Source organism: Anabas testudineus, chromosome 3 (assembly GCF_900324465.2).
Source record: "Anabas testudineus chromosome 3, fAnaTes1.2, whole genome shotgun sequence".
NCBI classification, from domain to species: Eukaryota; Metazoa; Chordata; class Actinopteri; order Anabantiformes; family Anabantidae; genus Anabas; species Anabas testudineus.
In genome coordinates this window covers 14,791,734-14,811,111 of record NC_046612.1, presented here as the reverse complement: position 1 = coordinate 14,811,111, position 19,378 = coordinate 14,791,734, and the positions used below count along the sequence as shown (strand labels likewise).

The 19,378-nt window shown below is 39.6% G+C and overlaps 1 protein-coding gene across 1 annotated transcript in view; it reads right to left on the bottom strand.

Moving 5' to 3' along the window:
• Positions 1-1,055: 1,055 nt before the first annotated feature.
• Positions 1,056-19,378, bottom strand: part of LOC113174344 (zinc finger protein 609) — a 64,879-nt gene continuing 46,556 nt past the window's right edge. Inside the window, exons 4-8 of the mRNA XM_026378263.1 lie at positions 11,342-11,429; positions 7,126-9,430; positions 6,638-6,998; positions 5,348-5,728; positions 1,056-4,248 (exon numbers count right to left, since the gene is read on the bottom strand). Of these exons, the coding sequence (XP_026234048.1) occupies positions 4,205-4,248; positions 5,348-5,728; positions 6,638-6,998; positions 7,126-9,430; positions 11,342-11,429 (3,179 nt within the window). The 3' untranslated portion in view covers positions 1,056-4,204. The remainder of the gene's footprint in view (positions 4,249-5,347; positions 5,729-6,637; positions 6,999-7,125; positions 9,431-11,341; positions 11,430-19,378) is intronic.

The window sequence follows — 19,378 nt, the reverse complement described above, 5'->3', positions numbered from 1 at the left end:
CTCGTTCTCTCTCTCTCTCTCTCTGTCTGGCCCTCCTCCCTTTGCAGAGCTGAGAGCAGAGAGGATAATCAGATTTCACATTTACACTCAACAAAATCATCCCCAGCGTAATCACTGCCTGTCACCGATGTGGCACTATGCTAATGCACAGAGCATACTCTTAGTTCAGCAGTTAATATTATTCCAAAATCATATGCTGATTAAAATAGAAGCTAACTTTCATATTCTGCATGATTATTGATTTAAAGACAGTCCCTGTACAAAAATGACAGAACTACTTTTATTGATGTCCCCACACAACTAAAACACTTCTGAATCCTTATGATGACGCCTGTTCCTTGTCACAACTACAGAATCGACCTAAACAAGTTTTGATTGTGCGTTCATGAACCCTCTGACAGAGCTGCACACGTCTTCTCTGCAGATGAGAGAAGCTGCTGGAAGGACGACGGCGCTTCATCAACCAGAACGTTTGGGTAAAGTAACTAAATGGAAACCACTTTGAGTTGAAATCTGCTTGGAGTCTCAGAGTATAAAGACAAACATTCTCTGGTCTGATGAGACAGAAATTTAACCCCTTGAGTTGAACTCTAAGGGAAAAGTTAAATCTACAACACAAAAGTTTAAACTACTTTTGTATATCTTGATATTTGTATTGTGTTCAGAAATTAACTCTTTACTTTGTACAGTTACAACAGGCGGCTGCCTTTTTAGACACACTGCTCTCCTGTGGCCAAAGCCCACAATGCAGTTTTCTAAGATTTATTTCTAGAATTATTTGACTTCTTCTCCAGATAAGTAGTATTTGAAATGCTCTTTTAGAATTGTTTAATTACTGAATCCATATTTTTATTGCATACTGCTTGTACAGCAGAAAAAAAAAGGATAATCGTATTGAGAGTCAAACATTTTTTTCTATTTTAAAACGTTTTCTATAAAGTGAAATAATGAAATAATCATCACTTATCTAGATAAACAACTTCATGGTGGGGTTTTTAACAGACTGTTAACTTCACAGCATCAACAGAGCAGAAACCATTGAGCACTTCCCAGGACAGATTGTCTCATAAAAAGATTTATTTTTTTTCCAGCCCAAATTTACAAAGGCAAGTTACAGAGTATTGTATAAAAAGAACCATGATAATGTACACTTTACACAAACTCCTGAAGGGAGGGAGAAAGGAGGAGAGGGAGAAGAGTTCTGAATTTCTCACACAGAAAGAAAATGAAGACATTGTAAACATCCTTGTAAGCACCAGAGCTGGTACTTTGGGTGAGGGGGTGGGGGGGTGGAGGGGTTGTGTGACAGTAGGTGGGTCAGGAAAGGACAAACGAGCAAGTGTGTCTGTGTTTTCACAGAAGAATGTTCAACTAGGCACCAATTGAGACAACTGCTGGCCAATAAATATACTCTTCACCATGAAACAAATACAGTCCTGCAAAATACAAGAGCCAAGCACTTTCCAATATGTTGATAGCAAACATTACTTTTCTGGCTTTTCATACACTTTAGTATATATGATTTTCACTGGGCTTTGCTTACTACTGAGATAACATTACTACTCTCAGAGAGAGAACAAATGCACTTGTCACAACCATTGTCTTATAAAACTATATGTATGCAGTCTGCTGGTACTAAAACCCACTGACTTTAATGACAACATCACAGCTGCCTAGATTACCCTTACAGATTACAACTAGTCAAACACCACCACATTCAACTGAGTCATGTCAGCCATTCTTCTTTGAAATGCGCAAAAAGTGAAAAGATAAACCGTCTTGCAAAATCTATGGGACGAGAAACTGGCAACTTATTAACTTGGAATGTCCAAGAATCTCCAATGAAGAGCTGCAGTTTCACAATCATTAATAGCGTTTCAACGTCAGAGTGTGTTCGATGTGAGATTAACTGGTGGCTTATGGACTTCACCTGCAGAGCAAAATGGGGGTAAAAAAGTACAACAATGGAACATTAACAGAAACTGAAAAAACCAAATCCAATCAAATTAAAGTCGGTGACAACACGGTCAGTGTTTTACTCTGCTTACGATGCTTTAGAGGAGCGTAGAGACAACCCACACCAGCACTGTGTGGCATAACACCTTTACCAATATCCTATCCTGAGCCAGTTTGTCTAAATCGATATCTACTGCACGTCCACCCCAGAGCAGAAAATGTGCTTTTTGCGCACCCATAAAAGAGAAACCTTCTGAAATCAATGCACATAGCAAATGGATAGAATTTCACTTACAAGCCCTGAGGTACAAGAGAACTGCAATTTAAAGCCATGAGGGAGCCTCTGGTAGAAGAAGCCATGTTGACAGATGCTTTTTGTGTAGTTTTAAAGTTAACCAGCCTTGATTTGACAGTTGGAGGTCCTAAGGAGAGCCGAGAAGGCTGTGCTTCATTTCAGCTGCTTGGGCAGCTCGGAGCTATCCTACTAAATTTCACTTGTTTTACCATATTAGCTTTTGTCCCAAGCTTGTCATAGGCTCAGCCTTCCTTTGTATTTAAGCTCATTATCTGTATTGTTTGATGATAGTTTCATAATAAGAGCTGAAGGTTTTCTTTTTTTTTTGTTTCTTTTTTTGTTTTTTTGGAGGAGGGGGGGAATCAATTCATGCACTGACTGTATGTTTAATGTGCCAGGGGTTGAGCTTTTAGCACAGGCAGCAACAAAGAAAACTAGTGTCTGTGGGATCAGAGTCGTTGGACCAGTTTTGGACTAAACCAGAAGTAGCCACTGCTGAGAAAACCATGCTAAAACTTTCCAAAGTGAATATGTGTCATGGTGAATCCACACAAGCAAGCGAAGAGAATGTTTTTGTCCTGTGCGAAATATCCTTAAAGTCAGACTACTGTACTAAATCGGTGTAATTTTATCTGATTGGTTCGTCAGTTGCCTTTGAAGATTGGAGACGTGAACCAACTTGTGATGTTTTGAAAAAGCTGAGATCAAGTGGGGGGAAAAAAAAAACAAAGCTGGGACAAAGAAGCAGCACACTGGGACATCGAGGGATGCAGCAGCAATGATCCGAGCACGAAATGTTAAATGGTGTGAAGGCTGAAAAGCTATTTAACAGTAACAGTATTTAAATTGTCGCGTGCGGGATAAATATAAACATTTATGCACAAAAAAGTAGGCTGAAAGTTTATATTACAGCAGAAAAATACATGAGTGAAAGTTCACATTGTTTACAGAAAACGATCTTGATGAGCTAAATGAAGCACAATCTTACAGTAAAATGCGCAGACTCCCACAAGTGGCCAAATGCAGTGATGACAATGCCCCGCGAATTCACCGCTTGCTAATGTGGCTTCACCATGTGAGTGTGTGTAAAGACAGATTTGACCCTTTTATTAAGAGGATAAAGAGACTAATACCAGCGTCAGACACATTCCAACATGAAAACAATGATATGAAGCAGAACTAAAAAAAAAAAAAAAAAAGTATTGCTGAGAAACAGAAACATGAATAGTGTTTATTATCCTTTGAGGTGTATGCGGTCCCTTCGCAAAACATGACGACATCATCCCTGAAACAAGAACGGTGGGTTCAAAGAGGATGGGAATTAACAATGACGATGGAAGATGAAAAACTTCAGTCTCAGGCTCTTAAGTCTCTGAAAAAAAGCAGCTGTTGCCATATTCCCTCTCCCCACGAAATATAGCCAAACATTTGTCAAGTTAAGGATATACTGTTGTTTCATGGCATACAAGAAGCCAAAGACAGAGTTGAAATCATTTCAATATGATTCACTTTTTGTCAGTCTTTAATTTAGTTTGACTCCCCTTTCCCATCAGCCACCCAACTCCCCGAAATCCCCTGCCAACTTCTTTCTGCGTGCGACAAAAAACAATGCAGTCAAAAAAAAAAAAAAAAATCAAATAAACAAACAAAACAGCTGTTCTGGCAGTCCAATAGTCTCTTTTTGCATTGTATTTGTTGACAGTGCAAAGACTAGATAATCAGCCGGTTGGTGTTTCCTCTGCATGAAGGGGCAGAGTGATGGCTTTGAACCTGGGTTATTAGCAGTTCTTTTACAGTCCAAGGTCTGGAGAATTTGGGTTGTTTATGAGGGGAGGAAAAATAATGACAATCTGCCCAGCCTTTGGGAAGAAGAACTAAAAATATAGATAGAAACACCATTCAACTGATGTCTAAAAGGTAACACCCGGGAGATCATCTTCTCATGTGAGCCAGTCACATGAATCTTTGCAGGGTTGAGGTGTGACGGTCAGGTTTCCCTGTGAAGGATACAGAGGAAAGACTTCTTTATTATCAGATCACCGTTTGATTTACATTAAAGATGCATGTATTAAAACACAGTTTGATGTTTGAGTTGGGCAGTGGCAGAATATAAAAACATATATTCAAATGTTCTATTTAAATACAGCTGTTTTGTACTTGACCATTTTTGCACACTATTCTCCTACTTTGCCCCATTTCAGAGGGAATAAAGGTATTTTTATTCTATTAGATTTAACTCAGAATCAGATGACGTTAACATTTTATATACAAAATGTTTCTGTTATTTAACCTTCCTTCAATAATATAATATATAAAGATGCATATACGTTTGAAAAATTTCTAAATTGTAATTCTAAGTACTTCCACTAGATGTCAGTGCAGGCTGCAGTGTTTTCATGCCTGGGCGGGCTCATTCCATGTCTCCATTATCAAAACTGTGATCCACTTGTCCTCAGAGGACCTACTTAGGATGGATGAGCTGAGGGGCTAAATACTGCAGTGCATATTGTACTAGACTGCAGCAGAACAGTAAGAGCTTTGTTTGTCCAGGATTTGTTTTCTTTATAGGTTGCTGCCTCTAAGTCTGCAACATAAATGTGGTAATGAACGAGCAGGGGCAGGGTGTTCTCTTCAAATAAGGACATAATACATCTGTGCCAGTGCACATTATTCATCAACTACATATTTTTAACTGGAGTTATGTGCATTGTAAATAGCTGTCACTTGCATTTCTACGATTCACAAACACAGGCACACTTTACCCATGTGTCTCAGTAGATTTTTGTTTCACAGTCTCTACTGGAGGGGGGATGGGGGCTTACTGTTCTCACCTCTGAGGTGGCGGGTAGAGGGAGGGGGTTACAACAATAGCTGATGAGGAGAGACCTTTGGCAAGTTGGAAAATGGCTATTGGCTATCAGTCATGTTTCCTGTTTTAGTTTGAAATCTTGGTCACTGACTGATCATGTCTATCTAATTATAGTACGTTAAAGACTCGGGACTGTGGGACTTGTATTGAAGTGAGCAACACATACACATATTTGCTTGTTTAGAATGTAATTAAATCTGTAATAACAAGATAATATTTAGACTGACCTGTGGAGTAAGACAGGTCATATTGCCCTGAGAGCAGAGGGTATCCCAGGTGGTGGTGAGATGGCATGATGCGCTGGGAAGGCGAAGAGCGTGGTCGGTCCACATCTCTTTCTCTTTCCCTCTCACGCTCCCTTTCCCGATCCCTGTCTCCAGCAGTACCTCTATCCTGCTCTCTCTCCCTGTCGTGGGGTGGCTTGTCACCAACTGTGGGGGATTTGCTCTTGTATTGGCTGGCATGCTGATGCAGAATATCCAGGGCTTTGGAGTCCGCTGCCGTTTTGGTGACAGTAGGGCTAGCACGAGATTTGTCGCTGCCTTCATCACCTCCAACGATTTTGCTGCCATATGGAGAAAATGGATAACCTCCGGGTAGGTAAGAACCTAAAAGTAATGAAGAAAATCAATGGTTGAAATTTAGGCATTTAGTGTCGATGATACTTCACTGTTGTTTACAACAAACAAGCGTAAATTGTCAGCACTACTGATTTTAGGTCATCAATCAGTGCATTTTGATTTCTGCACAACATGTCACACTGTTCACTTTACAGCCTTATATCCAGTTAAGGCAGTAAAACTGTTCTGTGTTGAAAACCCAATTGCAACATGGTTGACTGCACTGGAAACATGGCAAAAGTGCCACTTTCATTTCATTTTCAGAAGAAAGTAAGATGTTAAGATGTTTTTCTCACGTGCCTACAGGGAAGTTTATATGAAAGATATCAAAGATGCAGTTGCAGTTTCTGTATGGTTGGCTATGTTGGCGAGATAAAAACTCCAGCAGTTTGTTACATATTACCTATACATGTAGCCGTTATTCTTGGGGCTATATCAGATCAATTTTTAGTGAAAATGATGAAAATTTCATTATTAAAATAATATATTGGACAAACTGATACGATCTTGCTGACAGTGCAGTTTTGATAATTGATAACACACAATTGCAATAATACAAAAAGCATTCCATTTTTTACGCCATGGTGAGTATGTTACATTCCCCTCTAAAGAGAAGTGCCATGGTTTACAACTCAAAGCACAGGGAAAGTCAAGAGCTTAATAACAAAAGTAAATAAATGTCCATGTTAATCTAGCATGTAATTGTCCAAAAGAAATCACAATGGCCACTGATGACTTGCACCTCCAGCTCAAAGAATATTGCAAATCAGAGGACATTATCTTGAGAACATCAACCCTAACACGATCAGAAGAAAGGTCTAAGAAAATTATGATTTTGTTATAATGCATATTATTTGCATCTTGCCTTATTTGTCACCAGTTAATCTGATGTCATACCTGGGTAGTTTTGCATCATGACTGAGGGCATACTCCTGTATCCAGGGTGGTTGGGGTCATAACCTTGTCCATAAGGGTAACCATGCATGTAGGGCATGTAGCCTTGGTGCTGTGCTAGTGGTGACGAGAACTGCATGTGAGGATTAGAACGGGAATCTTTGCTCATAGCCCGGTGGTCCTCAGAAGTGATTCTGGGATCACTGGCCTCTTTGCCATCTTCTTTAGCCCCACTGTCCTTGGGCCTGGTCCTGTCATCTTTCAATTTACGATCACGTTCCCGTTCTCTGTCCCTTTCATCTTTCCATCGAGGTTGTTGTTGCTGGTGTTCCTCCTCTGCTTGGGGCTTTTGGCTCTCGGAGTACTGCTCAAGTCAGGAAAAATGTGCAAGGCAGCAAAAATAATTATTGAAATAATTATGAAACATTCTCACAACAGGTTTACAAGCAAATATTCTAGCACTAAAATATTCTAACTAAAGTAAAATTTACCTGTCTGTACCACATGGCCTGCTCCATCCCTCCCTGACCTCTGGATTCTAGTGCTTGCTTGGAGTCTTCTTTTCCATGGTGTCCCCCTTCAGTCAACTTCATCTTTAGCCCCTCAGCTTGCAGGGACTTTGGATCTTCCCCCTTTATGCTTCCCAATGATTTAGATGTGGGCTCAGAAGGTGAGTCTCTGGATTTGCTTGGGGGTTGCGATGTCTTTCCAAGGTCTGACTGACTTGGGGCTTTGGAAAGACTTGGTGGCATTGGGCTCTTTTGTTTCCATTCCTCCTTCATGGAAGCCTCCCGTTCTTTTATAGCTACATCAGATTTTTTCTCAGCAGCACGATGCTGTTCAGCCATCTGTCGCTGCCGCTCCTCATACTGTTGCCTGTAAGCCGAGTTAGTGTTCATCAAGTGGTTATGGTAGGCTTGATCAGGATGGTATGCATACGGTGGCACATAAGCATACTGGTTGTAGTAAAGAGGTTGCATGTACATGTTGGACCTCTGTTGGATGACTGAGGGTTGCTGTTGCTGCTGGCCAGTAACACTGTCAGGTTTGCGGTCTTCATGAACCTCAACCTTTGCTTTCTCCTCACCTTGGTCCTGATCATCATCTCTTTTGATCTTCACCTGAGCTTCAGCCACTGGGGTACCTGGATTGGGCCCACTGGGACTTGGGTTGACGTAATTGGGTGAATAATATGTCTCATAGCTGGGATAGTAAGGAGAATCTTTGTTGGGTGTCTGGTTTGGAAAAAGTGTTTTTTTGACACTTTCCCTGATGGCTTGGTCCTCTGTCCTTACCTTGACGCCTTCTAGTTTTCCTTCACCATCTTCACCCGCATCTGAAATGTCCGAGTATGCTGGGCTATTAGTTTTAACTGAAGAATTGTCAGCACCATTCTGGTTCACCATGTGTAGTGGTGTGAGCGGCTGTGGCATCCCACTGCCATCTATCCGACTAGCTACACCAATTGATGGGCTAGGGGCATTGTCAGAGAAACTGTATATCTTGTCAGCCTCAGCCTTGATACTGGCCAAGCGACTCTGATGAGGATCCGATGAACCATTGAGGAGTCCCTCACCCTTATTTACTTGATCACAAGGTTCAGAGTAGGGAAACTTTCCTTCTTCCAGTTTCCCTACCTTTCCCGGAGGCTTGGGGCTGTCAGCCTCCTTTCCACCATCTTTTTTCTTCTTGTCCTTCTTCTTCTTGTCTTTGGAGCTAGTTGAGGCAGGGTCTCCAATGGCAGGGGGTTTAGGCTGTGTGCCTTTCATTTGGGGGCTCTTGGGGATACCTTGTATTATTGGGGTAAGCCCCGGGGAAGAATTTGGGTTTCCAGGAGGAAAGGAGTACATCTGCTGGGATGCTGTAGAGGCAGGACCAATGGGCCGTGGAGACTTCATGTTTTTCTGAGCCATTTTATCAGCTTTTGTTACTGTGCTAGCCTTTTTTGACTTGTCTGATCCTCTCTTATCCTCTATACCATCATTACTGGTCTCATCAGTGAGACATGGCCCATCCTCGCACCCGTCCATTGGTGTACCTCCAGTTTCTGGATCTGTTTCAGCAATTTTCTTTTTACTCTGCTTTGAACCAAATTTGCCAGGAGATGGAGACGGACTTTGAGCATCAAAGTTCCTGCCTTTTGGAGTAACTGAACGTGCAGGAGACAAGCATCCTTTCTGGGAGATAGAAGCTCCATTACAGTTCCCTGGTTCAGGATGGAGAGTTGAATCCTCGCCATATTCACTGTCCCCATCCAAGTCCAACTTAATATCATCATCATTGTGGGCACGGGCTTGGTGGTACTTGAGGCCATTGATGTGCTTGTACTTCTTGTTGCAGTTAGGGTGCGGGCAGTCAATAAGAACTGGAGAAGGGCAGCTGCGATCAAGTGGAGGTGGAAGGGGCTCAGTTTTAATAGCAGGGAGAGGTAGACCTGTTGGACCGACCCCTCCACTGTTTGAGTTTGTCCGCATACGTTTGCTGCCTTTGGTGTCTTCTGAGCTGGAATTAGGTTCCATGTCCGAGGCTGGTTTGGTCTTGCGTTTTCCAGCTGAAGAGGGACTGGCCTTGATATCCTCTGTGTTACTGTTTGGTGGGGTGCGGCGCTCTGAAGGCGTCTGGCTTCCCCTCCGCCCCTTGCTGTTAGAGGCAGCACGTGTCTTGTTGTTGGTGGTGCCCTTGTTGTCTGATGAGTTGCTGTTCTCGTTGATAGGAGTGTTGCTATTCGGTCTCATTCGTTTTCCTCGACCACGGCCATTCCTCATCTCCAAATCACTTGTAGGGGATTCACAAAACCTGCAGTAGTGTAAGTCGCATGAGAGAATAAATTAGGTCATGACTGATTTCAACACAATTTATTCATACTTTACTTTAAATACTGAAATATCACAATAGTTATTCAGTGTAGCAGTGGTAGTATGTTTTTTACTATTCATAACATTCAGCAAACGCCTGTAACTGATCTTATTCTTAATCTTAATCAAAGATAAAGGAGTCCAAGAATTGCACCCCTTTAGTATCACATAATACATTATATCTGTAACTTTCACTGTTTCAAACTACAGTTAATCAAATTCTTTATTAGGTAAATACCAACACCATTGAATTTGTCAGTCTAAAATCTTGAATAGTGGTAATCTTTGTTTGGCCATACCCTTAACAGTTTATTTGCTCTATAGGAGGTTTGTTTGTATTTTTACTGGGATCTCATGCACTCATTTACAGTTCGGTCATGCTAAATAACATTTAGCTACAGTTCCTCAATGTCTCTTCAGAAAAAAGAAGTCACATAAGTAATATGAATAATGATAATAGAGGCTTTCAATCCTTTTGAGTCAACCCAAAATAATAGTAATAAAATATCTACAATATTGTTCTGAGTCCTCCCATAAGATACCTATCTGATATTTTAGTGTAATCTAAGTCAATTTTAAAGTAAGTAAGCAGTCTAAAAAAAGCTATGCCTTCTGAAATGAAAAATAAGTAAACATCATTTGAAAAGACAGCAGAGAACATTCTAGCTGCCTTGTAATCAAAACGTAGTCATTCAAACACTTAAAATACCAGTTTGGTCGTCTCTCTCGACAACACTAATGTAATTATCTTTCTGTACAGCAGTGAAGGTTAGCAATCTGTGACAAAGAGAGACACTGTGTTGGTATGACTCACAGCTTCCTCTACAAGTCTCTCCAAACAATTTCAGCCCCAGCAGGGGATGTGAATACATCCGTAGTCTGACAGTGGTAGTGGAATTTAGACTCATTACAAGACCAAGTTTTTATTCAGTCAGTTGAAAGCTTTCTGAATTATTCATAGTGTGTCCCTAATGTAGTCATGCTGCAAACTGTAAGATTATCTTGGGGCAAATACAACACAGCAAACTTCACTTACTGTGCAAGCCTCACTTACTGAACATTATAGTGACTTACTGTGATTCATTAGTGAGATAAAGCCTCTCCTTGTTTTCCATTAGCATTTATAATTTGTTCTATTTTTCCTCAATACAGCATAGATTTATATTTACAGTTCTTTATACTGTTGGTGCTATAAATCAAAGGAAATACTGTATTTTACACAACCTGTGCATTGCAAAACAAAGGCACATATGCATAAATTACAAACACCTTGAGCTACCGCCTACATAACACTGATTTAAGAAATTGCAGCCTTAGTGGTAGAAAATGTTATACAGTGTTGAGGAAAAGCTATTAGTCCAATAATTGGATTCTGCAATCTGGCTTATTAGAGTAGTTTTCCATTTCCACTACTACCTCCTCTCCTGGGACATCAGCTGTTTGTCAATGAATCCAGTTTCCCTAAGGCTTCAGATAAAGACCAACATGGAAGGCCCAGACGCAAGTTGATGCATTAGGGTTTATATCCTTGAGCCAATGCTAGCACAGCAGATTCATATCACACAAAATAAAAAAACATGAAGAGACCAAGTGCAGCTTGGATTCAGAGACTGCATCAATGATTCATGGCAATTGTGAATTGTCTTCTACCCTGACATTTTCACTATATGCAACAGTAAATTCTTTGAAGAGTACAGGTACAATGCAAGATCTGTGCATACAGCCTTACTTTTAACATCACCAACAACAAACAAGTGATATACCTTAATAGAACAAATACAGATTAGATAAACGCACATTTAAACATAACCACATCCCTGTTTTTTCTAGCTGAAATAAAAATGTTTCTTACCTGGGAGGAGCCCAGTCATGTCGTGTACAGTCCAACAAGGTACCCACATACGTCTTATTTCGCCAAGTAACATTGACTACCAGCATTCCTGTGAGACATGGAAGAAAAGAGTTCATTTATTTTCTGTTTACTCTGATCATGAGGCAAATTATACAAAAATAGTTCATTTTCTATTAACAAGAAGAAATATTACAGCGAGATTCATTTATAATGGTCAGCAATATGTAAGCAAACATGCATTGTGGCTTCTGCAAATGTCTTCATACGCAGTGACACATTCAAACATCTTTTTTAAAAACTTTACCCAGTCATATGGCAATGACTGATCTTTAAAATGACCCAGAACAGGCTCAATGGTAGTCAGTATTGTGAAGCCTGTTTAAGATAATGACAGTAGGTCTCGCTAAGAGACATCACACTGCTAAGGAACTCACCTTTTCCTTTTAAACAAGACTCCTCATAGTACAAGGGATTTCCTTTAAGGAGACTTTGTTTGGCATATGTATAAAAAATAAATAAATAAATAATAACTATATTTAAAAAAAAACAAAAAAACAATATATATATATATATATATATATGTATATATATATATATATATATATATATATATATATATATATATATATATATATTGCAGTCCTCTACCAGCAGCCCATATACTACTACAGTTTCTTCAAACTAGTGGTTGACCAATACAGGATTTTCAGTTGCTGATGGCCATACATGGAAATACAACTTCATAATTACATGTAACACAAATATAATGAACTCAAATGAGCATTTAATGAATTATGAAATTGTCTAAATTATTTTAAGCATTTTAAAATTAAAAAAAAAGAAAAAAAGAGTTGAAACATGATGACCTACACTCTGTAGTTTCCCTGATCATCTCACAAAAGCTGCTGTGGGAAGTGTGACACAGTGTACTGTGCGCAAAGCACTCATTTACAACATGAAGATACGAAATATCTGATATACGGTAGATTTATATGATTTACAGGTGTCAGGAGCCTTCTAGGAGACTCCTAGAAGAGGTGTGATGTTTATCATTCTAGGAGATGCTTGTTTAACAAGTATTTTATAGTTTTTTTTCTTTATCGTGCATACAGTAACAACTCAAGTGTAATGACATATCCCGCAGTTAACTGCAGTAAACAAGTAACATCTCAGTTCACCTGGGTTCCCTCTGATCTTCTGCCTGCCGCCCACTCTGTGTGGAAGAGCTGAGCTCTGCCCTTGATCACAAAGAGCAGAGGCCGCAGCATTAACACTTATCCACTAATGTCTCTTACTGCTCTCTTCAAGTACTAATAAAATGCATCCAAGTGAGTGTCTCACACTGATGCACCCAAATAAGTTTCCACATCAATTTGCTGTAATTTCCAGTAACATATATACATTAAATGCATATTCTAGGCTGCAGATATGTCTGTGTACATAATTGCATTAATCGTAAGGCATGAGCACAGACATCGTCCAATGTCAAAGATCCTCCAACCACCACTTCAAACCATTTTAATGTCAACAGTTCAGTCGAACAGACTCAAACTCAGTTTACAAGAAAATCCCCTTGACTGTGCTGCAGTCCGTCATGCTGAGAAACTTCTGTGTTGCCATTTGGCTGGTGAGAATTTGGCAGCACTTGGTGTGAGCTACACAGTCTGACCCGTGGTAAGCGTGATACCTGACCTTGCATTTAAAATCTAAAATTAGTTCAGGAAGATCACACAACTCTATGTTTCTCCTTAAGAAACCAAATACTCTTCATTTGGAAATAGCTTGCATGTCATCAAATATCAAAGTAGGTCAATTTGGACAAAACTATCAAACCATGCCATTTTTAATGGACAGCATGGCATGGTAGGACAGATTATGAAAGTTGTCCATAAATTTAAAAGGAAATCATCAACCAAATAGCTTCATAGGATCAGGAGCAACCACCGTGCACAAAAACATTAATTCCATTTATTGCCCCCACCATCCTCTAACTCCCCAGTATTGACCTCAGCTTGCCACTTCAGCACTGCAGAGAAACTGAAGGCTTCAGCGAGCTAACTTATCTAATGGTACAGGAATGCTGGCTGGCAGCTTCCATCCCTCCAAGCATTTTATTAGCTTAGGAAACCTTTCTTGCTCACCCCATTTTCCCTCTCTCCTTCACCCTCACTCTCATTTCCTCTTTTCAATGGTATAACCATCCTCGGCTTACAATCTTTTTCCCTCCCACACACAAGTCACTGTTCAGACCCCATTTTTCTCTTGCTGCCTCTGGCATAAAGCAGTGAGTGTATAAGGCATTTATATATGTTTACAGGAACCTGGCGACACTGGCCACAAGTATTTTTCTTCACTTTATGGCCTGAAACTGTAGTACTTGGTCAATGCTAGAACTAACAGCAAATATCGTTTATGTGTGTGCGCAGGCTAGTGGAGTGGTCCTCGAGTTCAAATTTCTGTCACATTAAAAGAGCCCAGACCTTTTATAAAATGCCTTCAACAGCACGCACCCCAAGCTCTTCAAACACTTCAACACAAAATGGCTGTGGCAGCTGGTTGTGGCAGGACGTAAATCAAGGCAGAGGGTGAATGACTAGCCTTTCATGATGTGCAGGATACAGTCTTCGCTGCTTTGTGTAGTGAGTTTAGAAATTATACAAATAGCTCTTGAACCTCTACAGTGTCATTTTAAGACTGCATTTTATTCCAAGGGTTTTTAGAGCCAATAATGCATCACAGGCAAAATATAACACTTATTATTTAATATACTGAAATACATGCATCCTAGTTTGTATTTCAACCCCAAGTTAACACTAATACAGCCTTGGGTTATCGTGAACACATAGCTATTACCTTGGCGCATTAAATGCTTTAGACTTCCTGAAATTTTTCCCACAGTTTGAGTCAAGCTTAATCAATCTGAATGATGTTTATCTCAAAAAAACATCTTCATGCCACTGTGGAGTTTTTCATGATGACTCAGATCTGAGCTTTGGCTTCAGGACTTTACAGTCTTGTTCTGAAAAACTGCCATGGTGTATTTGGTGGTCATATCTTCACCATAATCTTTGACATCATGAGTGCTTTGTATTGGGTTCTCTTTAGAAAGATCTGTGTTTCCCTCAACTACAACTCTTGCAAACACTTAAAAAAGTGGCCAATGGATGATGAGAAGAGATAAAGTTATCAGCTAGGCATCCATCCAACTGAACGTGTGCACTCTAAATGAGTTGTTAATTGGCTTTCTGAGATTTAATACTATTTTAATTCATATTAACATAGTTATTATAACATGTGGCTCACAACATAAGATTGTCAGTTAGAAATGTTCTCATTTACTGGAAATACTCTTTATTTAGGGCAGGGGTGGTATGTGCCCAATGTGACACTAAAACTGCAGTGTTTTGTTCACAGTATATCAAGGCATTGTCAGATGCAAGATAGAAATGTTGTCAAACAGCTAATTGTTCAAGGTGATATCTCTGGAAAATTACCAGTTTTACACACACATGGGATTAATTGGACATAACATCGAGTTTATAGCAAGGAGCTGGCTGGGTAATGTCCATTTAATGTTGGACATTTGAGTTCTCATGTACAGCCCCTCCAGGTTAGGTCTAGGTAAGTTTGAGGTTCCAGGGCATGTCTATAACAGCTTTTATGTAGGTCGGAACACTGTCTTGTCTTATTGTTTTCATGAAATCACAGAACAACATGCTGCTGATGATGTTAGTGTGTCCTCTTTGTTATGGGATTTTTCCGGTGTATTTTGGATCATATGTCGTTATCAAAAGGTCTGTTAATGTGTGGTCTGACTTTTCTCAGATTTCTATATTTTTTACTGGTCTGTTTCAGATATTGTCCAGATTGTTGGACCCATGACAACAATATAAACCTTCATTGTCTAACATATACTACAACAATAATTAACATTACATTCCAATAGCTTAATTTTCACTTTGTTTCATGTCTCACTGTAGACATTGTTGTAATCTTCATCTCTGTGATAATTGAAAATGCTTTTCATAGCTGATGCTTAGGAAGTAGCACCAGAGTTAAATTAAATTCAATTACCAGACCAAAAGGTTTAACTCTGAACAGTCTGAGGATAAATTTTTTAAATTAATTTAAACTATGCTGTAGCAAAGATAAATATCAGTTATTACAATGCTGTCATTTTTACTTGATCATTTTCTCAATTTGTATTAGTTGTTTTAAAGAGTAATTTGTTCTGAGTAAGCTGAAGTTCTTTAATCTGTTCTAACTGACTGAATACAGAAGTACACGGTTTCTTTCCAATTAATAAGAATGTAATATGTTTGTGTTTATTTCTTGAGTGAATATTATTGTGACTTTTTAAACAGTGAAAAACATTTACTGGTGATCAGATAAAAATTATTGGTTGCTTTCAGAGTACAAACTAGCAAACCTTTTTACTGTTTTATTTTCTGACAACATACTACTTAAAATAATTGTATTAGGGACGAGACAATATGCTTTCTCTTGATACAATTCTATAAAGAATATTAAGTTTACAATTCATTATAGAATAAATGTTTAATAAAAGTAACTTTTGACCATGAAGTATTTGTGAAAGGTAAAGTAAACTCTCAATGTAAATTTGAATTAGGTTAAACAACTACAGTTTTAAATTAAAACACAAACCTAGAGAAGGAACATGCCAGTTACCATTGTATATGCAAATACAGATATAAGCTCTAGTTCCATTACAGACTGGTTCATTCATGTAAGGCTTCAAAAAGCTATTCCAGCAGCAGCTAAATACTGTGAATATGAACTAGCTTTGCAGTCATATCTGCTCTCCCTGGACAATCAAGATTCAAAAAGATTTTACATTTAGTCATTTCACAGACGCTTTTATCCAAAGCGACTTACAAGTGAGGTACAAAGCAAGAAAAATATCTAAATCAAGGAGAAAAACTTTGAAGTAAAGCAATCTAAGAAGAATTGTTTTCACTTCATGAGGTGTAAGTGCAAGATTTTTGCATAGAAAGTGGCGGTAGAGTTCTGTTTTCAGCAGGTTTTTGAAAATTGGGAGAGAGGCTACTAAATGTGCACAGGTGGGTAGGTCACCATCATGGAACCACAGAGCTGAAACATTTAGGATAGTTTAAGATGACCATGAGATGTTTTTTTTTCTTGCAGAGCACAGTAGTCAGGATGGATTGTAGACCTGGGTGAGGGAGTTTAGTTGCTATTGAGGTGACCACTTTGTAGGCAATGGTCAGGGCTTTGAACCTGATACGGGCTGCTACACCAAGCCAGTGCAGAGATCTGAAGAGTGGTGTAACGTGTCCTCTTTAGCTGATCAAAAATGAGACGTGCTGTTCTCAGCTTTACTGCAGGGGAAAGTCTAGAAAGACTAAATTTGATGCAAATTTTATTCAAGATTTGATCCTCTTACTTCCACAGCGTTATGTTGCATGTGCAATTCAAACAGAGCAAGTTAGCACGTGTTTCTATTTAAAAAACTGCTATTACTAAGCTCCCTCTGATGCCTCTGACTTTAACAAAGGTGGACAAACAAACTGGACAGACATTTGTAAAACCAGCCACTTAACCCTCACTGCTGAAATATTTTCTTTTGTAAAAGCAGACCATAATGTTTTGAAACATGTCCATTAGAGCTACAATCCTCTCTTTTTGTCCAAGTGTGTTTTTAAATGTGGCGTTGTCACCTTTTTTTGGTCAACAAAGCTGCAACTCACTCATGTGGTTGAAATGGAGACCTGGTGACACAAGACTACTCAATAAATGTTGAGAGACTAAACTATACATTTTGTAGTTTTTTCTGTCTTAAAACATAATAACTTTTACTATATTTTCCCCACAATTAATTTCCAAGCAGCATTTACCCCTTTTTCACAACACACTGATTTCATAGAATATACAAAAATATCAAAATTTAGTTTTAATTTCAATTAATCTGTACACTTTAACTCTAGAAATAATTGTCAAGCTGTCAGAGCTACAATGTCAACGTTGATTCTGTCTAAAAATGCAAAGCTCTTAACAACCCCCTCCACAGAAATTTCCCTGTGGCAGAAAGCAAATTACACAAAAAAACGAGATGACTTTCAATGCATGATCATTTGTTTACACACAGGGAGTGACATATTTTGTTTGTGTAAGCCATGATCTTTCTCTTTACCCACTGGATTTGTTTCTGGGGAAGAAACACTCTCAAGTTTAAAAAAATAAAATGTGCTCTCTGGAATTGTGGTTCATTTGAAATTTGTTTGCTCTGGGAGGGTTGCTGTGGGGTAAAGAAAAGGGGTCGGGGTGAATTGGAGCAAGCTTAGTTCCCTGCACCCCCACCCATCCCCCCCCTTTGTGACAGTCTTATTAGGGTCATTCAGGATGGCTGAGTGAAGTCTGCATTAATGAGAGGAATTGGCCTGTGATTTTACCACTCATTACCTACAAATGCTGTCCAACAACAAATGCAAGCCCTTCTTATGCACCAAACTCCACAGTCCACATGCAGGATTATTTGGATAAGTGGGCAATGTATGTGTGAAAATGAATAGTAGCAGTAGGTTGCCTCCTGCATGGGTAACTACCTCCTTTCCCTCTAAGACTCTGCTCCTCTTGAAATGCCTTTGCCATTTCTAGGACTAAAGTTAGATAATTTCTGGAAAATAACTGGGTGTTATATCACTGTTTTCACTGATACACTGCCCAAACATATTAAAGGAACATTTTGAAAACACATAAGATTTCAAAGGTTAAACAGATCATGCTGGATATTTATACTGATATGGACTGGGTGATATGTTAGGAATGAAAGGATGCCACATTGTTTTTTGGAAATTACAATTATAAACCTACAAATGGCTGAATTCAAAGGCACCTTGAAAATTAAATGGGAAAAATTATGCATCCGCTTAGTCCATTTTACTGAAATTTCATTCCAACAATTTAAAATGGTACTCAGTACTTTGCATTGCCCCCACATGCTTGTATGCATGCCTGACAATGTCGGGACATGCTCCTAACGAGACGATGGATGATGCCCAGGGGTATCTCCCTCCAGATCTGGTCCATGGCATCACTGAGCTCCCGGACAGTCTGAGGTGCAACCTGGCAGCATTGGATGGACCCAAACATAATGTCCAGAAGTTCTATTGGATCTAGGTCAGGGATCAGTCGATTGTATCAATTCCTTCATCCTCCAGGAACTGCCAGCATACTCTGATCCCGATACCCGATGGCACTCAGGGTACTGTTGTCTAGTCTGTGTGTCCCTCTATTAATATGCCTCCCCAGACCATCACTGACCCACCACCAAACCATTCATGCTGAACGATGTAACAGGATAGCATAACGTTCTCCATGGCTTCTCTAGACCTTTATGTCTGTCACATGTGTTCAGGGATGCCAATCGAGCTCCATGGTGCCGGGCAGTGAGCACAGGGACCACAAGAGGACCCTCATGAAATCAGTTTCTGATTGTTTGGTTAGAGACATTCACACCAGTGGCCTGCTGAAAGTCTTTTTGCATTTTATAGGGCTCTGACAATGTTCATCTTGTTCCTCCTTGCACAAAGGAGCAAATACTGGTCCTATTGATGGGTTAAGGACCTTCTCTGGCCCAGTCCAGCTCTCCTAGAGTAACTGCCTGTCTCCTAGAATCTTCTCTGTGCTCTTGACACTGTGCTGGGAGACACAGCAAACCTTCTGACAATGGCACAAACTGATGTGACATCCTGGAGGAGTTGGACTGCCTGTTAAACCTCTGTAGGGTCCAGGTATCACCTCATGCTACCAGTAGTGACACTGACACTAACGAAATGCAAAACTAGTGAAAAAAAAGTCAATGTCAGTGGCCTCCACCTGTAAAACCTTTCCTGTTTTGGGGTCGTCTCATTGTTGCCCCTCTGTTTCACCTGTTGTTAATTTCATTAACACCAAAGCAACAAAAACTTATTAACAACCCTCCATGCTATTTATCTGACCAGATTAATATGGGAGAAGTTCCTTTAATTTTTTGCAGAAGTGAATAAAATTAAAGGC